The sequence below is a fragment of the Tamandua tetradactyla genome, chromosome X, assembly GCF_023851605.1.
Source record: "Tamandua tetradactyla isolate mTamTet1 chromosome X, mTamTet1.pri, whole genome shotgun sequence".
NCBI lineage: Eukaryota > Metazoa > Chordata > Mammalia > Pilosa > Myrmecophagidae > Tamandua > Tamandua tetradactyla.
The window spans coordinates 116,252,437-116,265,074 of NC_135353.1; the positions used below are offsets into that span (position 1 = coordinate 116,252,437).

General features: G+C 44.5%; 1 protein-coding gene across 3 annotated transcripts in view; it reads left to right on the plus strand.

Annotated features, from left to right (window-relative positions):
* IQSEC2 (IQ motif and Sec7 domain ArfGEF 2) overlaps positions 1-12,638 on the plus strand; it is an 83,268-nt gene that overhangs the window by 38,689 nt on the left and 31,941 nt on the right. The window contains exon 3 of one of the 3 annotated variants that reach the window (XM_077145282.1): positions 3,820-3,915. The exons of the other annotated variants lie outside the window; for them this stretch is intronic. Coding sequence (XP_077001397.1) covers positions 3,820-3,915 — 96 coding nt within the window. The remainder of the gene's footprint in view (positions 1-3,819; positions 3,916-12,638) is intronic. 3 annotated transcript variants of the gene reach the window in all.

Consider the following 12,638-nt stretch of genomic DNA (forward strand, 5'->3'; position numbering starts at 1 on the left):
GCTGTACCCAGCACCTGGCACAGTGTCTGGTATGCAGTATTTGTTGAATAAATGAATGAAGGACACATTAGTGCCCTGTGGCTGGGTCAAACTCCTAACCTGTAATTCCTTCTTCCCTTTCTCCCTTCAGTGCCTGATGGGTCATCCCATGAGTCTACCCAACATGTTCAGATATGTCTGAATTCCAAGAGTGGCCCCAGATTAAGGCATTTTTCCTAGAAGTCTTCCCATCCCTGAAACAAACAGGCTTCCCATGGGTCTACCCTACTTCCCTGGGAGAAGGCTCAGACTCACTCAGGCTCCAGGTGAGACTCTTCATCATATGCAACTTTGTCTCACTGAATCCTTTCAGGAACCTGTGGGGGTAGGAAGTGCTTCTCCTTCTTTATAAATGAACAAATGGAATCTCAGAAGGGTAGAACAAGACGCCCAAGGTTACCTGGCTAAAAAAGTGACAAAGCTGGGATGTGTACCCAGCTCTGTCAGGCACCAAAGTTGAGGCTCTTTGCCTTAGCAACAAGAAGAGACTTGTCCAAGGTCACACAGCATGAACCTTAGAGCCAGTACTAGAATCTGTCTCTAGAGTCTTGGCAGGCCAAAAGGAGAGTCTGTACCAGAAGCACAGCTCTAAGGATGATAACTGCAGATGGGCAGAAGGTGAAGCTGCTGCAAGAGCTAGGAGAGTTGCTCAAGGACAGTAAAAAACAAGCAGTAACTGAGTGAGGTCAGACCCCAAGTACTATGGTGGTTTTAGGGTGTGGGCAGAGGGAGAGGAGGCCACAAAGGGTCCACAGATGCCAACTTTGTGGTGCTATGGAGGGCCTGTCTCCCTCTCAACAGCTTTGGCCTTCTAGAGAGGAACCAGCTGCCCCAGCAGGGAGGCAGGAAGACTGGCCTATTGCCTGTCAGCTCCTATTCCTTCTAGATCACTGGCCCCCTGACCCCTCCCAGGGCCGCCTTCTGCTCAGAACAGCCAGGGTCCTGGGCTCCGGGGCTCTGAAAGGACAGGAGCTCTCTGAATTGGATCTGTGGTACTCTTTAGCAGCACCACATCCTTCAAATTCTCAAAATTCTCTCCTTTCTCCAGCTTCACAGGGAATCAGGGAACCTGTATTCTGGTCTGACTTCCAATATGAACTTTAGTAAGACTCTTCCTTTCTCCAGGCCTCAACTTCCCCCAGCTGCAAAATCAGGCTGGGCAATTTCCTTGGAAGAATAGCTTTACGACTGTGAGTGGTGTTTCTTCTGCTTGTTGCTTTTCTCTTCAGGGAGCAATTCTGTTAGCCAGTCTGGGAAACATATAGGAGAGAGTGAGAGCTTATTGCATTGGTGAACAATATTGGCCAAAGCCCCATCTTGATAGTCCCAAAATGGGTGATTTGGATTTTACTTGATTTTGGGCATCCCAGAACAACTTCCAAGCATAGTCTCTTTGTGCTGAAACTGGGGATGTTTGTGAAATGCTTCTTTTGAAAGGTTTCTGTATTCCTAAGGTAGTGATATGGCAGAGGGAACAGAGTCCAGATTTTGAAAACAGCCAAACCATGTCCTAATCTTAGGGTTGTGCCGCTTAGTAGCTGTCTTACCTGTCCTCAGTTACTTAACCTCTCTTCATCTCAATGTTCTCTTCTGAAGAATAGGGCTAGCAATATATACTTGAGAAGCGTGATTGGGAATATTCTAGCGGAGGTGCACATAGGGGGCCTGGCACCAGGATTGGGCCATAGCTGTAACTGCAGGCTCTCAAAGCTGCTTCCTCTTCTGAGTTCCCAGCCCTCCTGGGGCAGCAGGGGAAGGAGCAAAGTTTCCAGTTGCAGTCTGGCCTGCAGCCCAGCTGGCCTGGCCCCGCCTCCTGGGTTCCTCCTTCTAGGGAAGGGCTGGGGAGGAGAGGGTGGTGACATGGTGGAGGCACCCGCCGGGGCCTGGGCCTGCCCTCTGGACAGGTCCAGACCCATGGAGCCCCCCGGGAGGAGCAGCAGGTAGGACCCCGGGCCCCCACAGTCTGGTCCCCTCCCTCCCTTCCCAGGCCTGGACCCAGTTCCTCGGCTGCTGATTCAGCAGTCTTCTGGCTTCCTGGTTCCTGGCTCTCCTCTTGGACTCTTTCAGGCCTTTGGCTTGAGGGAGGGAGCCAGCTCGAGTAGGTGAGCATGGGCATCCGGGGGCTGGCTCTAGGAGCGGCACAGTTTGTGGCCTGTGAGGGATATGATTGGCTGCTGGCCTGGCACCCAAGGGCTCCCAGCTTGCTCCTAGCAGCCAGGATTCCCTGACACCAACATTACAGCAGCCTAAGGGGTTCTGAGTCTCAGAGTCAGTGAAATCACAAGTAAAGGACTTGGGCTGGCGACTGGCCCTTAAGTGGCACTTGAGAAACAATTGCTCTGATGATGATGATTATTCCAGAGGCTCTGATGAGAAGAGTCTCAGATTCAGAGATTCTCCGAAAGGTTCTAGGATTTGGGCATCCTCAAATTCTCAGTGAGTGAGATAGTCGGTCAGCTGGCCTGGCATGCAGCCACATTTCCTGACCTTTTCTTAGGCTCTTGAATACCTGGGACCTGACCAGAACCTGGATCCGGGGGCTTGCAGGAGATAGGGCCTGGCTGACCTGAAGAGGCTGGCTCCACTCTCAGCTTGTCCTAACTCTGGCCACCCAAGTGACCCCCATTGGGTAGGGCAGGGTCCAGGCCATCAGCCTCACTTCTCTGCTCTCCCTCCTCTTCCCTCCGCCCCCTCCCCCTCTCTGACCTTTAATTGAGGGAAGTCGGAGGCAGAGGGGCCTTTGGACCCTGCACTGGGGGAGGGGGCACAGCACTGGGGGTGGAGCACGGGCCCGCCCTGGGGTGGGGGTGCAACTCTGGCCTGCAAAACAAAGACTCCTTGGAGCCACCCCATCCTCTGCACCTCCCCACCACCCCAGGCCCCACCTACCTATTGAGCCCTGAGTCCCATCCTGTCACCAAGACCACTGAGACCTTGTCAGCTCTCCTCTGCCCTTGCACTCTCTGCCTCTCCCTGTCTTCTCTCTGTGTCTTTTGTCTCACCCTTTCTCTGTCTTTCCCTCCTTTTCTGTCTCACCCCTTCCTTGTCTCTTTCAGTTTCTCTCTGTCTCTCTCCCTCTCCTCCTTCAGTGTTTCCCCCCACCCACACCCCCACCCCTTCCCTGGGTACTTTCTCTTCTTTGGGCCCAGTGCCTCTTCTCTCTCTCCAGCCCTCCTTTCCTTTCTGTGAAGGGTTTTCTACAAGGGGAGCCTAGTTTCCCCTACCCCATCGTTCCCTTTCTCTTTCACCTCCCTTTCCCCCTCCCCTCTTCCCTTCCCGTGTGGCGTCTGGTGTGAGGAGGGCTCCCTTCCCCCTTCCCTGCTGTGGTGTCCCAGCGTCTCCGTGTGGAGGTCCCCGCGGAGTCAACTGGAACACCGGAGGCCAAGCCCAGCTCTTTCGTCTCTGCTGCCCCCTGTTGTCGTTGTGTTGTTCTGTTTGTGGTTCGAGTGCCGTCCTCTCTTTCTTGACTTTGTGTTTTTTTTTCTTTTTTTCTTCCTTCCTTCCTTCCTTCCTTCCTTCCTCCCTCCCTTCCATTCCTCTCCCTTCCCTTCCCTCCCTCCTTCTCTCCCTACTTCCTTCCCTGCCTCCCACACCTCCTCTTCCACTCCCTACTCTCCCGCCCTTTCCTCCCAGTCTCCCCTTTACCCCTCCCCCATTTACTCTCGCCTCCTTGGCCCCATACCGCACCTTGCCTCTCCCCGCCCTCCCTGTCTCTTTCTCTTTCTCTGTCTCTCTCTCTCTCTCTCTCTTTCTCTTTCTCTGTCTCTCGCTGTCTCTCAGGTCCACAGCGTCTCATACTCTACACCAGTATTGCTGTCCTACTCAGGTCCTTGACTCCATGAAGCTTCCCCCCTCAGGCAGGCTGGCAGAGAGCAGGTAAGAGCTAGACCCACCCCTCCCCTAATCCCTCACCCTTCCAGTCGAATATGCAATGTCATTGCCAGTCCCCCCACCCCATCTCCCTCTAGCCCCTGGCATGACTGTGGAATGGATGGATGTCTGAATGGCTGAGGAGGGTGAATGGGGCATCAGATCAGGAGATGAAAACCAGGATGTTTGGAATCTGTTTGTAGTTCCTCCTTCCTTTAAATATCCTCCACAAAGCTACCTGCCGTCAAAGGTGGGAGAAGTTGGTACATTAGCCTACATCTGAGGGAGAGAACAACTGTAATCAGGGCAGACTTCCCCCAGTAGGTGACATTTGAGCTATCTTAAAGGATGAGTAGGAGCGTGCCAGTTAGGTAGGATGAGGAAGGGTGTTTAGGCAGAGGGAACAGTCTGCCGACACTTTTGGAGAACAATATCGTTTCCGAGTTAATTAGAAAGCACACTTTACATTTTCTAATTCTAGTGCAACAAAGTGAAATGTTAACAGGGAAGACAAAAAGGCTATCTCTACCCCTCACCCCCATCCCCAAACCCATTTGGACTTTTAAAAATACTTGTGTTAAAGAGGAAATAAGAAGGACACTGGGAATACTGCCTATCAAAACCTATGGGATATGGCCATAGAGGTTCCCAGAGGAAAATTTGTAGTCTTAAATGCTTTCCTTAGAGAACAAGACAGTTTAAATTAAATGAACCGATTATTCCACTCAAGAAGCTAAAGAAAGAATGATGAGGAGAAAGTAGAATAAAGTAATTGGTACAGACAAAACTAGAAATTAATGAAATAGAAAACCAAAGATTTAAACCAAGAGGTGGTTTTTAAAAAGACCAGTAAACCAGATATACCATTCTCTGGCAGATATAACTGAGGGGAAAAAAAGTAATAAAACACAAATAAATTAAGGTAGGAGAAAGGAGATTTAACCACAGATACTGAGATGAAAAAGTCGTAAGACCATGCTTTGTATACTTTTATATCAATGAATGTGAAAAATCTAGATGAGAAATGGGTGGTTTCCTAGAAAAAATGTAAGTTAGCAGAAAAATGGCAGGAAACCTGAATAGACCAGTAAGTACAGAAGAAACAGAAAAGATAGTCAGTGTTTTCTCTTCAGAAATGGTTCCAGGCATAGTTGATCTTATGGAAGTTCTGGTATGTTGGAAGTTCCATCAAATCTTGAATGATCAGATAATAGGAAAAGATGGACAGCTTCCTAGTTAATTTTTTAAGCCTACTATAACTGGACAGGTTTAAAAAAAACAAAACCATAGCCTAATTTCACATATTAATAGAATAACAGACATTTTAAATAAAAGATTAACAAACTGAATCCATCAGTGTATTAAAAGAATAATATATCATTAAAAGATACTGAAAAAAGATCCCATTCAGAATGGCAAATTCCTAGATATTTATAAGAAATGTGAAATACTTTTTTTGTAGGACACTACAATATTTTTCAGGGCTGTAAGAAGACCTTAATAAATCAAGGGTTATGTCCTGTTCCTCGATGGAAGTTTCCAAATGGTTAAAATGAGTACTTTCCAATTTTGTGTGGCGAAAGATACTATATACAAAGTTAAAACATAAGCCTTGGGCTGGGAGAAAGTATTTGCTACACAGATATCAGGCAAAAGATTTATGTCTTTGTCTGTGTCTATATCCATATCTGTATCATCTCCTGTAGATAAATAAGAAAAAGATTTACTACCTATTTAAAATGGAGAAATAACATGATTTGACAATTTAAAGATGAAATAGGCAAATAGCTAATAAATAAGAAAGGATGCTCAAGCTCACTAATAATTAAATAAATGCAACTAAAATGACAGTGAAGTACCATTTTAGAGGTGCCAAAACGAAAAAGATTGAAGAGATTATGGGGAACCAGAATTTCTCATACGCTTTGATTGAAGTGTCCGTTGGTGCAACTTTTTATGTTGCCAGTTTGCCAGTTACCACCAGAATTTTAAATGTGCATATTCTGCCAACTTGAACAACAGTATATTAGAGCTAAATTTCTCTAAGGTTTTACTCTTAGGTAGACCCCAACTTTACCAGCCAGAGGCCTTTTCTGAAATACGCCTTTTCAGACTGCAAACATTAGCCATACTTGTGCAGCTCTTCATTACCCACCCTTGAAGGATGTCATTCTCAACCCACTGTTATTTAAAAGGTTTCATGATGTATATGCTTCTCAAAATAAAGACAGGATGGTATGAGTAGGACTAGTCTTATTTTTAGGCCAGTCTATAAAGATGTTAAAGCAACAGAAATAACTTTTATCTACATTTTAAACAAAATGTACATTCCTTTGGCCCAGAAATTCAACTTTTAGGAACCTATCCTTCAAAAATACTTAGAAAGGTAATGCAAAAATGTTCGTTGCAACATTGTTTATAATAGCAAAAATTAACAGCCTAAATTTGTTCCTCAGTAGGGAAAAGTTTTTATTTCATGATGCAAACATACCATGGATTACTCTGTAGCAGATCAAAAGAAAAAGGTAGCAGTGCAAGGGTAGTTCAGTGGTAGAAAAAAAGAAAAAGGTAGATATCTATATACTGGCATAGAAAGATCTCCTAGACTTGTTATTATATGAAATAAAATAAAAACAAGTTGCAGAACAGGGCTTTATAGTATAATCCCATTTTTTTGTAAGTTAAAAAAAACAAACCTACAATGACAATGAGAACATATCACACACACCCTGTTATGATTTTAAAACCTTTTACTTTGATCCCATTTCCATGCTCTTACTAACTCATTTCCCTCCACTTATATACGTTTTTCCCTATTTCTAAATGTTCTGATCTTGCTTTTCCTTTAATAACTACCTCAAAAACTACCTAATTCATTCAACAAACATTTTGTCTTTCCTGCTTTAGGTTAGGCCTTGTGCTGAATCTTGATGGGACATGGGAATGAATTGTATCTTGTCATGTAGTTAGGGAGGTCGAGTCTATAAGGGAGAGAGTTGCATGGAGAATGACAGATAGTGTGGTTTGGAATGGGAGGAAATAGACTCAGAGGCCTGTAGGAGCCCAGAAAAAGGGAGTCAAGGAAGGCTTCCTGAAGGAAGTGACATTTGTACTGTCTTGAGAAAGTAATAGCTTTCCTTCATACTTCTCCCCCACTAGAAGTGGTCTTGCCCACTTTTTGGCTTTCCCAAGCAGGATGACTTAATGGTAGAAAGACCAGTCTTGAGTCAGTAACTGTATTCGAGTCTAGGTTCTACGACTTAACAACACTATAATTTGGGGCAAGTCATTTAACCTCTGAGCCTCTGTTTGTTTCCTCATCTGTGTAATGGGAATAATATCTACATACCTCTCAGGGCTGTTTTAGGATTAGCAATGATACATGTAAATGGTTAACTGTCAACTCTTGAAGGTCAGGGGCCACCCATGTCTGGTTTTCCTCATGGCGAAGTATCTTGCTTTGCTCATAGCAAAGTGTGTAGCATTAGATTCAATATAATAAAAGCCTGGGGATGGTTCTGGAACAAAGGACGGACCTGACCACAGCAGGGGTTTGGGATGAGGAGGCTATAAGTAGTACATGGGGTAGAAAGGACTGCACCATAAAAGGGGAGAGCCAGGTACCTGGTCTCGGCATAAAGATGGCAAAGGAGGAAAGATACAAGTTGGTGGTCCTAGGAAATGGGGCCCAGGCAGGGAGTTCTGGCCCTGATTCTTGGTCCTGTTCTGCTGATGCCCTCTCCCAGTCTCAAAGTCCAGGGAGCCAATGTGTCTCAGTTTCGACTCCAACTCTGTCACTTACTGGCTGGGTGACTTTGAACAACTCACTTCACATCTGTAAGCCTAGTCCCTTATCTGTTAAAAACGACACAACAATAACTGTTATTAGTATTCATTTCAGTAGACATTTATAGAGTACTCCCGTGGCCAGGGCCTATGCTGAGTAATGCACCTTGCCCTCCAGGAGTTCCCAGTTAGTTGGAAAGACTGAGATGGTCTATGACAGGAGAGCACAGGAGATTCTGGAGGCCCAGTGGAGGGGATCTGGCCTAGTCTAGGGCTGGTACAGGTCAACTCAGCCTAAGAGCTGCGTCTTAAAGGATGAGTAAGAGTTATCCAGGGGCAGAAGGGTGAAGTGTGAAAGAGCATTCCAGGCAGAAGAAACAGCATATGCAAAAGAGCCTGGCTGTTACTGAGCAGGCTCAGAGGTTCTTGTGTAAGAAGAACCTGGAGTGTAAGGCTCCCAGATGGACTTCACGTGGCCCATGAACCTTTTGAATCTGAATGCAAAATCTTGCATGTATATAACTATGTCTAATTTTTGCATGGTGGTGGTGATAGGGAAACAGTCCAGGGCTTTCATTAAATGGTAAAGAGTTTTGGCCCTCCCCCCCCCAAAAAAGGTTAAAAAACAATGTTTTTGGTGACAGAGGGTCATATGAATGGATTCTAAGTAGGAGAGTAATTTGGTAAAATTTCTTTTAGAAACATTATATTAACAGTCAGTATGAAAAATGGATTGTACGTGTGGACTACCTGGAAAGCCTAAACTAGGGGTTGGCATAGAAGACATGGATTCAAACAGGGTTACTGTGTGGCTCAATGCTAAGGGCCTCCATTCATATGGAAACATTTTAATTTCAAATGATGAAATCTAACTCCTTTGAGAACTATTAATGAAATAGACACAAAAGAACTGTTGGGTAATATACACTGTTGTGGAGGTAGAAGGTGAGAGAAAGAAGGAGGCAAGGATGAGACAGTCAGGGGGACATGAGTCTAGGCGAATAGTACAAGAAGAGGAGAACTTCTGTTAGTGCTCACCCAGCATTGATAGTCCTTGGGCTCTGACATAATTGCTAATTTCCGTTCTACTCCTGGTTCTCAGAGAGACTGGAGGGGCCCTGGAGAGCACTTACTTCCCCACGGATTTTGGAGAGAAGCTTCTTCTGGTTTGTGAGTCAGATAAAGTTTCCTGAAAAAAGTTGTATCTGAGCCAGTCATTCGAGGTCCATAAGACTATGAGAGCTGAAGATGGGAGAGCCTTTTGTTTGTTTGTTTTGGTAGGCAGCTGGAGAGCCATGAGTAGTTCTTGAGTAGGAAAAGTGACATAATCAACTTAACATTTTAGACCAAGGAGGAGACCCCAGAACTGGATTGACTTTTGCAAAGGAGATTTATTAAGTTACAAGTTATAATTTAAGGCCATGGAAATGTCCAAATAATTAAGGCATCAGCTAAGAGGATACCTTCACTGAAAAAAGGCCAATGGTGTCCGGGTTTCTCTGTCACATGGGAAGACATATGGTGACATCTGCTGGTCCTTCTCTCCTATGTTGGATTCAAAGTGGCCCTCTCAGCTCCTGTGGGTATTTCTGGCTTTGGCTGGGGCATTTTCTTTTTTAGTTCCTCTAAAGTTTCTCGGCTCTCTTAAAGGAGTCCAGAAAACAGATCAAGACCCACTTTGAATGGGCAGGGTCACATCTCCATGGAAATAGTCTAATCAAAGGTCCCACCCAACAATAGGTCTGCCCCCACAAGATTGGATTAGAAGAATATGGATTTTCTGGGGTACATAACAGTTTCAAACCAGCCCAAGACCATTGCAGTAATCTAAGAGATATAAGCTGAGGTAGTAGCAGTGGGATAAAGCAGAGAAGGTAGGTTTGCCAGGCTATTGAGAGGAGGAAAGGATAGGAGGCAGAGACGGAATAGATAATGGGGAAGTGGAGGGATAGGGAGGTAGAGATGACTGAGGAATACATGGTAAGTTGAAGTGTTTAGGCCTAGTAATGGAGTCATTTTTCAAAAAAATATTGAGGACCAGGGCTGTGCTAAGCACTGGACAAAACAGACACCTGATGGATCTTACATTCTAGATGTTAGATAATAAACATCTAAATATATATAATGTCTCTGGGGTCAATAAATGTTATGAAAAGAAATAAAGTTAGGTTAAGAGAATAGACGACACTGAGGTACATTTTATAAAAAATATTTTTATTGAGAAATATCCATACATATACAGTCCAGACATATACAAACAGTGGCTCACAATATCATCACATAGTTGTGTATTCTTCACCATGATCATTTTTAGAACATTTGCATTACTCCACAGAAAGAAGAAAGAACTCATGCATCCTATAACCCCTTACCCTTCCCTCTCATTGACCCACAGTATTTCAATCTACTCAATTTTTTTTAACCTTTATGCACCTATTATTTATTTATTTTTATCCTTATATATATATTTTTTACTCATCTGCCCATACTCTGGATAAAAGGAGCATCAGACTATTCTTCTTCAAGAATCAAGTCTACTGGTAGCCAAAGTTTCTTGAAGAAGATTGTATAATGATATAGCTTTAGCAGTGTGACTGTGTGATTGTGAAAACCTTGTGTCTGTTGCTCCTTTTATCTACTTTATGGACAGATGAGTAAAACATATGGATTAAAAATAAGTAAATAATAAAGGGAACAAATGTTAAAATAAATTTAGTAGATTGAAATGCTAGTGATCAATGAAAGGGAGGGGTAAGGGGTATGGTATGTATGAATTTTTTTACTGTTTTCTTTTTATTTCTTTTTCTGAATTGATGCAAATGTTCTGAGAAATGATCATGATGGTGAATATACAACTATGTGATAAAAAAAGAATTTTCATATTTTGTGTTGGTTTTAGTAATAAAAATTTAAAAAAAGAATCAAGGCTATGGAAGACAGTTCAACAGTTTCAGGTACTTCTCCCTAGCCACTCACCATAAACTAAAAAGGGATATCTATATAATGTGTAAGAATAACCTCTTGACCCTGTCTGAAATCTCTCAGCCACTGATACTTTATTTTGTTTCATTTCTCTCCTCTCCCTTTCGGCCGAGAAAATGTTCTCAATCCCTTGATGCTGGGTCCTGGCTCATCCCCAGGAGTCATGTCCCACTTTGCCAGGGAGATTTACACCCTGGGAGTCATGTCCCACATAGGGGGCAGGGCAGTGAGTTCACCTGTCAAGTTGGCTTAGAGAGAGAGGCCACATCTGAGCCACAAAAGATGTTCTCTGGGAGTGACTGTTAGGCACAGTAGGCTTAGCTTCTCCTTTATAGAAATAAGATTCATAGGGGCGAACCCCAGGATTTAGGGCTCAGTCTATTGAATTGGTTATCCCCATTGCTTGTGAGAATATCAGGAATCCTGAAGATGGGGAAGTTGAGTATTTCCTCCTTTCTCCCCAGTCCCCCATGGGGACTTTGCAAATACTTTTTAAATTCTCTACCCAAATGACTCTGGGATGTATCAGGGCATTACACTAACCTGTACAAACCAACAAGATCTCACGATGTATTTAAGATTACATGTAATTATGGTGTTCAAGTAAACTGACCATTCCAGGTAAATTAGATAATGTGCTAATATTGGGGTACTTGTTTTAGAGGAGGGCTTCTCTGAAGAGGTAGTATTTGAGCAGAGACTTGAAGGAGGTAAAGGATGAGCCATGCAGCTGTCTGGGGGAAGATGTTTCAGATAGAAGGACTATCAAGTGTGAAGGCCCTCAGGCAAGAATGTGCTTGTCCTGTTTGAACAGCAGGGAGACCAGTGTAGCTGAAGAAAAAGAGCAAAGTAGTGGCGAGAGGAGTAGAAGATGAGAGCAGAGAGTTAGCAGGGGCCTGATCATGTTGAGCCTTTTAGAACCATTTAGAAGGCAAAGTCAGCAGGATTTGGTGATTGACTTGTTAAGGGAGTAGGTAAAGTCTAGGGTACTTCTGAAGTATGTTTCAGGGTGGTGACTGGATGGATGGTGGTACCTTTCACTAAGGGGGGAAATGCAAGAGATGAACAGGTTTGCAGTGGTAAGATGCTGAGTCAGAGGTCCTGTGAGATCTGAAGGCACTAAGGGCTTTTCTGGTAGAGCTGTCCAGCAAGCATTAGACTTCATGGGTCTGAAACCTAGGAGACATCCATGCTAGAGAGAGATGCGAAGGTCCTCAGCTATACTTGAAGTTATGGAGTGGGACGAGATCACTGAGAGAGAATGGGGAAGATGATGTTAGCAGTACTGGGGGAGGGGTACCAACACATAAGGAATGGGCAGAGGAAGAGGAATTGGGGGGTGTCAGAGAAGTAGGAGGAAAACCAGCAGGCAGTGGGCTCACGGAAGCAGAGGAAGAAGAGAGGCTTATAAAGAGTGTCAAGTGTTGCAGCTGAGGGAAGTAAGATGAGGGTGGAAGAGAGCCTATTGGCTTTACCCACTAGGAGGTCCTGGGTGACCTCACTAAGAACAGTTTCCGTGGGGTGATGGGTGCATGAGGCAGATTGCGGTGGGTTGAAGAGCTCGTGGGAGGTACCAAAGTGGAGATGGCCGGTGTAGACAAATTTCTCAAGAACCTTAACTGTGAAGAGGAGAGAGGGCCAATGATTGCTAGGGGGGGATGTGGGGGCAGATAGAGGGTTTTTATTCCCAGATGGGAGAGACTTGAGCTTCTATAAATGTTGATAGGAAGGAGGCAACAGAGAAGGAAAGATTGAAAATATAGGAGAGAAAGGGGATAATTATTGTGGAGGAGGTAGCAGGGATGGGCTCCAGAGCCCAGGTGGAGGAACTGGCCTTAAATAGTATAGGGACCACCCCATTTCTCAAAGAGAAGGAAAGCAGTGGAAGGCAAGGACACAAGGACATTGAGGGGATTGGTGAAGGAAATGCTTCAAGAAAGTTCAAAGCAATAAAGGGACAG